Raw genomic sequence first — 8,584 nt, 5'->3', positions numbered from 1 at the left:
CAGGCATTCCCCCAGCTCTGGCGCGCAGGGGCCTGGCTCCATCTGGCCTCTTGTGAGCAGAAAAGCCACAGAGCCGTGGCTGGCTCCCTCGCCTCATTGTCTGTGTGCCAGAGTGGGGAGGGCAGGGGGCAGAGGGACCGGGGGGGGCCCTCTCTGCCCCCCTGGCTCTGGCAGGACTGTGCCTGCCATGCACCGGGATTGGGGGTGGGTGGGAGACAGAGCAGGGGGACCGCAAAGATAAACGCACTAGAAAAACAGTCTGACGATTCTCCACACGCTCGGTGTACATGATGCAAATTGATGTTTAAAGCTTATTTATTAGCTTGCATGGGAAATGCCAGCGGTGTTTTTCTAGACCAGTGGGTATCCAATATTTTGGGGGGAGGGACGGTGGCGGTGGGAGCGAGCGTGGCTAGAGACTGTATATCCAGAGGCTAGGGTTTATATCATGGGCTGCTCTCGACTGTTATAATTTGTGGCACAGATTCAGCGAGAATCTGATCTGCTGAAAATATTTGGGCTGTGAAAACTCCCACACTGTGACAGATGTCAAGTCCAATTAAGTGACTCGTGTCCAGGTTTCTGTCCAATAGGCTTTCCCATTAAATATCAATTTAAAAGGGAAAAAATGCCGTCCCCTTTTCTCCGAGCCTTTATCTCTTCCGACCATCTCTAGGCTAAACCCTTTGGTACCAGGAGCGGATCCGCACGCATCTCCGCTCTGTCTGTCTGTCTGTCTGTCTCGCCCCTGCCACCTTCCGCACCCCTCCTTGGCCGCTTTGCCACTCCGGGAGGGGTGGGAGGAGGAACTGCACTTTCTTTTTGTGCGTGTGAGCGTACCTTTTCCTGCACCGACGTTATCTCTCGCAGCCGCTCCGAACCCGCGCCGAGATTTTCGTTGATTTTGTTTTGTTTTTCTTTTCAGCGTCCGCATTTCTTTCTTTCTTCTCACTCGAGAGATGCAGGAGGAGTTAGGAAGCACAGGGACGGATGGGGGTTTCGCTTATCCTTTTTTCCCCCCCCTCGCCAGCTCTTGAAGGACCAGAAGAAAAACTAAACCAAACATTTATTTTCCGACGGCGTCTCCCCCTCCTGCCCCTCTCCGCCGGACCGGCGAATTAACAAAACCGCACGTTACACCCCCAAAAAATAACAGAGAAGAAAGGAGGGAGCGACGCATTGTTACCCCGGCCCGCGGCGTGCCTGCGCGCCGGGCCGCGGCGGAACAAAGCCGGCAGCGCCGCGCCGGGCTCCGCGCAGCGCGCAGCGGGCGCCGGGCTCCGCGACCCGGGCTCCGCGCCCGGCCCGGCCCGGCCCGGCCCGGGAGCGGCGGGCTGCGGGGGCGGGCGGCGGCTCCGCGGGCCGCCGCGGGGAAGGAGAGGCCGCGGGGGCGGGGGAGAGGGAATAATCCCGGCTGGTGCTATCGCCGCATCCCTTTTGTTATTTATCGCGATCGGGGAAGAGGAGGAAGAAGAGCGGGGGAGACGGCACTTCCCAGCCCAATTTCTCCTTCCCCCCGTCCCCCCCGCCCCCCCCCCAAACCGACTCGCAGCAGCTGCCGGTGCGTTGCAGCCCGCTGCCCCGAATTAACGGGCGGAGGCAGACTTTGATGGGGGAAACGCTTTTTCTCCCCTGATGCATCGTAAGTAACTTAAGTTGTTATCTATACTCCGCAAACAAACACGGCGATAACATCTCCCATCTCTGGAGCGCTGGAGGCCGCGGCGAGGGATGAGATCTGCCTTTCCTCATCCGAGCAGGACACTTTTCCGCTCGTAATTAATTTGATTTGATTTTGATTTTTTAATTTTTCCATGCTCCGCTCCCGGAGGGTCATTTGAACTGTAAAGGAATCGCCGAGGGGGCGAGGGGACCTGGAGAGAGAGGTTGTCCAAACGACTCCGCCGAGGTAAGCAGCCTTAACAATATATCCCTTTTCCAGGTAGCACGGGCATGGGTTTACTGAAATGAAAAAAAAAAAAAAAAAGGCAAGAAAGAAAAAAAAAGCCTCTTTCCGGCTCAGCTCGCCAAAAACCACCGTATGGATAAACCCAAACCAAACGGGAAAATTCAACGCACACCGTAGAGAAATCTTTAAGCAACTTTCTCCAGGAACCACCTCCGTAATTGCCCATTTTCGTAACAACCGCCCTGCAAATCCTCCCTCCGTTAGCGTGCTTTCGCATGAACCCCCCCGCTTGGATCTCAGCTGAAAGGTGATTTTAAACCTTTCCTATTTATTTTTTTTTTTCCAAGAGATCGCTGATACCTGACCTGCGCGCTGGCCGGGTTTATTCCCTACCCCTGCCTTGTGGGCCTGATTAACGCTCCTTATTAAAAATAGAAGAGGAAGCGTTTCCGATGGCCCTGGCAAGCGGCGGCCCTCTCCCAGGGAAGCAAGCGCTCTCCTCTCCCCCTCCCCAGGCCTTTCCCCCTGCGCACCCCGGGGAGCGCCGAGCCCCGGCCCCGGGCGCAGCCCCGCCGCTCCGCCACGCGTGCCCCGCGTCTCGCCCCGTGGGGGGAGGCTTGGCTCTAGCCCTGCCTGGGAAGTATTCCTCCTGCCCGTCGTTTAATGTATTTATTATTATTATTATTATTATTATTGTTATTGCTTTAAATTTATTTTTCCCAACCGGGTCTGAGACCCGAGGGGGACTTTGCCTGGAAACTTTCCGTTGAAATACTTGGCAGTCTGAATTCGGGGAAAGGGAGGACGCGATGTTCCCTCCTCCCTCAGGCTCGCTCCCCACCTCGCTCGACACCCCAGCCGTACACACACACATTTGTGTCCAAGGTTATTCACTAGTTGCCTGATGTATTGTTTTATTACATGCCGGCATGTCCGCGGACGCGCTCGGATTTGTATTGCTGTCTACATGACAGATGGTGCTCTGTGAGGCCGCAAGAAGATACGATTCAATTTTCTTTTGAAAGGCATGTCCTCATTTATTTATTTATTTAGGCCCCCCCTTCTCCCCCCCGCCTTTTCGCGCAGGGAGGGGAGGGGAGGGAAAATTTAAAGGAATGGAAAAGTTCGGGCGCTGCTTTGGGGTTTTGTTTCTTTTCGAATACCACGCGTAAAAACGGGAGCCTCTCCAAACGTCCCCAACTGATCGCTGGCAAATCGCTATCCGCACAATTAGCAGCAGGAAAGAAAAAAAAGAAAAAGAAAAAGGAAGGAGCACAGAGAAAAGAGCGGGGGAGAGCCCAGCAGATACATCAGATCCCGTAGTTTTGATTGGGGAAATAAATTTCCCCACTGGCCTTGTTATGTTTGGAGAGCCTTGAGCTGTATATCTAAAAGCATCATGTCTGTAGCCCGGATCCCACAGAGTGTTACCGAAAGAGAAATGGTTAAGCAGAGATTGGCAGGGGAAGAAATACGATATTAGAATTGGAAAAAAAAAAATCGACCTAATATTGAGCCACTGGATATTAGCCCGTTTGGAAAAAAAAAAATGTATTCTTTTATTGCTTTCCGGGCCCGTTCCTACACCCAAGCAGGCACGGGGAATAATGGGAGGAAGTATATTCCGTTGAAGCTGCCGTCAAACGCTAGAAACGGGATGGTAAATGACAGGGCATCATTTATCCCCGGTATTGCTCTCATTAGTGCTCCCTGAAGGAGCAGCGACCCTCCCGCCCGCTGCCCGCCCGGCTCTCCCGCCGCCCCGGCCGGGCGGAGCGGGGCTGCGGCAGGCACCGGCGACGGGGGCAGGGCGCGGGGACCGACATGTCCTGCCCGCGTCCCTGCCCGTCTCCCTGCCCCCTGCCTTGCCTCTTTAACCCCCCGCCGCCCCGCTGCCGGTGCCGGGGCGCTGACCCGCTCTCTCTGCTTCTCTGTCCCGGGAAGGCTCCTCCGCCCCCTCCAAGATGATGCTGAGCCCGGACCAAGCTGCCGACTCCGACCACCCCTCCTCGGCGCCCTCCGACCCGGAGTCCCTGGGCGGCGCGGACGCCCAGGCGCTCAACTGCTGCGTCTCCGACCCGGAGCCCGCGGAGGGCGGCGGCGGCGGCGGCGGCGGGGAGGGCCGGGGCGGCGGCGGTGGCGGCGGCGGCGGCGGCGGCGGGGAGGGCCGTGGCGGGGGCCGGCCCGGGCTGCACCCGCCGCCGCTGAGCCGGGAGGAGAAGCGGCGGCGGCGACGCGCCACGGCCAAGTACCGCTCGGCCCACGCCACGCGTGAGCGGATCCGCGTGGAGGCCTTCAACCTGGCCTTCGCCGAGCTGCGCAAGCTGCTGCCCACCCTGCCCCCCGACAAGAAGCTCTCCAAGATCGAGATCCTGCGCCTCGCCATCTGCTACATCTCCTATCTCAACCACGTCCTGGACGTGTAGCGCCCCACCGCCCCGACGGACCCCCCCGGAGCCCCGGCCCCCCCCCGCCGCCCCGGATCCGGCCGCCAGGGCAGCGGCGGGCAGCGGCGGGCAGCGGCGGGCAGCGCCTTCCCCGGGGCGGGCGGGGCGGGGGTGTCCCCGCAGCCTGTCCTCTCTCCCCGGGGGTTCTCCCGCACGGTCGCGGTGTGGCCGGCGGAGAGCCCGTTTTTCGAAGAGAAGTGTAAAACCGGATTGTTTCTTCAGGCTGTCAAGTGCCCCTTTATATATATCCAAAAACATCTACTTGTGACCTTAAACGTGTGACCCATGGGTGCAGTTAAAAATAACTATTTTTTATTTATGGTAGAAGGAGTTGACAATTTATTTTTTTCAAGACTTATTTATTTTTCAGAGTGGTGGCAATTTTACTTTGGATACTTTGTGCCAATTGGTTTCTATAGTCGGGTGTTTACACTTTCTCCTGTGGAATATTATGTTTAACTTTATGAGTGTTCGTTGGGATCAATACAGTGTTCCTTTTCCTTTTTTTTAATTTATTTTTTCCCTTCAATTATATTGCACTTGTGTACGACAAACCTCCTCTTCTTCCCTGTTTATAAGTATATTTTATATATATCAAGGCATTTGTTCTTGACCTTTTTTCTTTCTTTTCTCGTGTGGGATCGACAACCACTAGCACTTAACTAGGAGAGTTTTTTTAAAACTTGTTGTTATTCTGATCTATAGTTATGTCTGAAAAGTACTTTGCAAATCGTTTATAAGGGAAGTAGTTTCTTTGTGAGTGTATATGTGTGTGTGTGTATACATGCATGTGTGTGGGAGTGAGCGTGGGCGTGTATGTGTGTGGTATATTTTTAGGAAAGGACATTTTTCCTAAAAAAAAAAAAAAAAAGAAAGAAAAGTAAATCCAGGACTGCTTTCCTTTGTGACAACCAAAAAAATTCTATAACCTGAAAATGTTTCATGTTCTTTGCTGTGAATCTCTTAAAACAAGAAGCGCATTTTAGGGACGAAAGAGAAAAAGAAAAAAAACACATCTGCTATCCAAAGATTTTAGTCTTTTTCAGGGTTTTTTTGTGTGTCTCTGTTGCTTTATATAATGCAATATTTTGTAGTGAAAATAGATAAATCTGGTTTCTATCTGATGCGTTTTTCATATCTCTCATGAATGGTGAGCTGTTTTGCATATAAATAAAAGTATCAAATAAAAGCTGTTTTTTCCTAATTATTTTTCCCTGTTGGTCTTTCTATAAGATGGAGATGCGATGCCCTTATGAATAAGGATTGCAAAGGCTTCTCAAGTCGTGCATGGGAAAGCTTCAACAGGTTACCTGCCTCTTCCTAGGGAGACTCAGACTGCAGTCCCTCCAACGCAGCTCCCCTGCTCCAGCTGCTCTCAGCTGGCTGCGCTGCCTAAATGCATAGGGGGCACAGGACCGTCACTGTCGTCTTCTCCCGGTCACATCATGACTGGCATCTGGTCTCACGTTTCAAAGTTCAGGCTGCAAAATCAAATCCGATGCTTGCAAGCACCTGTTTTGCCACATTGCTCTTCGATATGTCTGACTTGGCAACCAAAATGTACGTGTTTCATCCTGCCTGAGTGCACTGGATTTTCTTTCTCTCGTTTAAATTCAGTTTTGATCCCTCTCTGGCCAGGTCCAATTCTGCTGACACCGAGTAAAAACCTTGGGCCCTTTCCCTATTTTTGAAAACCTCAACCATAGTCCTCAAAAACCAAAACCTCAACCATATAAAGCTTCACTGCCAAAGCTTGTCATTTGAAACATGGCACAGATACAGACTCAATAACAAACAGGTTATTACCTGAGTAATGTGAGACCTCTGTGCCATCTCATTTATTAAATCCTTTTCTTGTTTACCGCAAGGGGTTAATTTTACCTATAATTTGAATATCGCCATTGACTCGGGTGGCTGCGTCGTCCATTGTTACTTGCTGGAGAGATAAAACCCTCCCCCCGCTCCCATTTTTATGGCTGACACTTTGCACAGTGGTTTAATTAAGTGTGGGCTTGACCAGCTGAAAAGCTCCATGCAGAAAACCTGTCAGAGAGGCTGTTAATTCCACTTTCTACCAATGCACGCTTCCCACGTCCCAGGGGAGCACACGCAGGTTTGGTAGTTCGATGCACAGTTTTCAAATCCTGCATCTTTCGGGGCTGAAATAACTCCACCAACTTTGGAGCTGGTTTTCTTTGGGACAGGCTTGTTTCTTAGGTTCTGTCAACATGTGGACACTGGGTCGAGTTTGATGCTAATTGCCTGAGCGATATTATAAATCTTGCCATCCAGCAAGCCTTCGTGCTACCAACATTCGGGAGGACTTAGTTAATACAAAGATTAACATATTATTTCCTTCTTGAGCGTGGGAATGCACGTTTTAGGGAAGAGAGTGCTCTGCGTTACCTTACTGTAAAGTACGGTGGCTGCAGTCACTGGCGGTTGATTCAAGCACACGGGCTGTGGGATAAAGAGGTGTGAACCCAGCATCCTCCCTGGCCACACTCCCCCCTCTGGGGGTCTTGCAAACACATCAGGTCACAGGCTGAGAGATGCTCAAGCTAGGTCCACGCAGTGAAGATGCTGTGGACCAAGCAGCAGTTATTAGCCCAGGGTCTCGAGTCCCCAGCCACGGGATCCTGTGCCCAAGAGCTGAGTCACTGAGCCCCCTGTGTTGTGAGCATAGGAGAGCGTAGCGTGGAGATGCATGGGAACAGCTCAGGTTTGGAAGTAAGAATATCCTTTGGGTCACCCCATTCCCACCATCCCCTGAGACATCAGAGACACTGCTTGCACTCAGAGAGAGGGCTTTGCTTTTGGTGGTATCCACAGGATCAAGTCTCAAGTTTAACCTGCAGAAGGGTCAGGGCATTTGACCTGAAGATACGTCCTTTTCTTCCAACGGTTTATCTGATGGAAGAAATTGCTTCTCCCTACAAGCCCTGTCTCACTTCCATCCACTCACCACCTTGCTTATATCCTCTCACCACCATAATATCATCCCAACCACTTCTATCTTTCCTGCTGGCACCAAGAAGGAAACTCATTCTCATCTAGCAGTTGATGGCTGTTGAAAACAAGATGTAAGTTTTGCTCCCCCATCCCACCCCTTTTTTTATTCTTAAGAAAGATCTGAGTAGTATGCACAAGCTACAAGGCCAATGCAATAAAAAGGCTGCACGGCTAAGTGCTCAAAAGTCTGGATTTATGAAGAACGGGTAAACAACTTTAACTCCACCTCATTGCAAGTCTGTGTTAGATAGCAATGAAGTCTAATTATATAATCAAAGTTACTTTGCCTATGTCTATGTTCCCTCAGCAATACAGGAATGAATGACCTTGAATGACAATATTATAGGAGGAACGGGGTGGAACTGCTCAATGGAAGTTTATATCATGCGTGGCCAATCCAAAATTGACAGGGAAGAAATACAGAGTTAATATTTCCTGTTTTTTTAGGGACTAAAGCTAAGATTAAAGCTACATTCAGATACTTTTCTTTCACATTTAAAGAAGAGCTCATCCTATGAACCATGAAAGCAAGCATACTCAAAGACAGAGAAGGCAGAACACTACCTCTGGACCTTTAGCTGAGGCTAAAAGAGGTGCTTTAAGCCTGACTCAATCCAATATATAAAACATTGCATGGAAACCTCCAGCATACAGAGAGGAAGTACTTCCAATGGATAGATCTAGAACGTCCCAGTACAAGGGATATCCAGTGCCCCCTTAACATAAGGTGGTAACACCTACTAAGACACGTTTGCAGATCTATATGGACATACGTGGACATGGGGCGCAATATGCATTCACAACGGTATCATTAGGAAACAGAGCACCTAATGGATTCATCTGAACCCTGGAAACAGATCCTGACCCTGATACAGCGAACGAGGACAGACAGCAAGCCAAAAGTAACTCCTACGAATAAAGGTACTGATTTCCACAGGACTGTACAGCTAAGGGGGAACTGTTTCTATGAGTATCATATACTTTCCTAAGAGATTAAAGGATCTAGAGCACAAAATATTCCAAAATACAGACTTGCATTTATGCTGCTATTAGATATGCATATACAAAAGGAAGGATTTCTAGACATGGACCATCACTTACCAGCAAAGTGCATGGTATGTGTGCATTCAGGATCACACCACTCACCGGTCACAAAGTAGTGTCTTATTGCTTGCATTAAAAAGTGTGTGAGCCAGGTAGGATATTACCACTGATA

The 8,584-nt window shown here is 50.8% G+C and overlaps 1 protein-coding gene across 1 annotated transcript; it reads left to right on the top strand.

Moving 5' to 3' along the window:
• Positions 1–3,873: 3,873 nt before the first annotated feature.
• Positions 3,874–4,335, top strand: NHLH2 (nescient helix-loop-helix 2). Its single transcript, XM_050915085.1, has one exon. It carries the CDS (start codon positions 3,874–3,876, stop codon positions 4,333–4,335), a length of 462 nt encoding a protein of 153 aa, XP_050771042.1.
• Positions 4,336–8,584: the final 4,249 nt, after the last annotated feature.

Source organism: Gymnogyps californianus, chromosome 1 (assembly GCF_018139145.2).
Source record: "Gymnogyps californianus isolate 813 chromosome 1, ASM1813914v2, whole genome shotgun sequence".
Lineage (NCBI taxonomy): Eukaryota > Metazoa > Chordata > Aves > Accipitriformes > Cathartidae > Gymnogyps > Gymnogyps californianus.
Note: the sequence above shows the minus strand (reverse complement) of the source record. Positions and strands in the feature narration are given on the sequence as shown.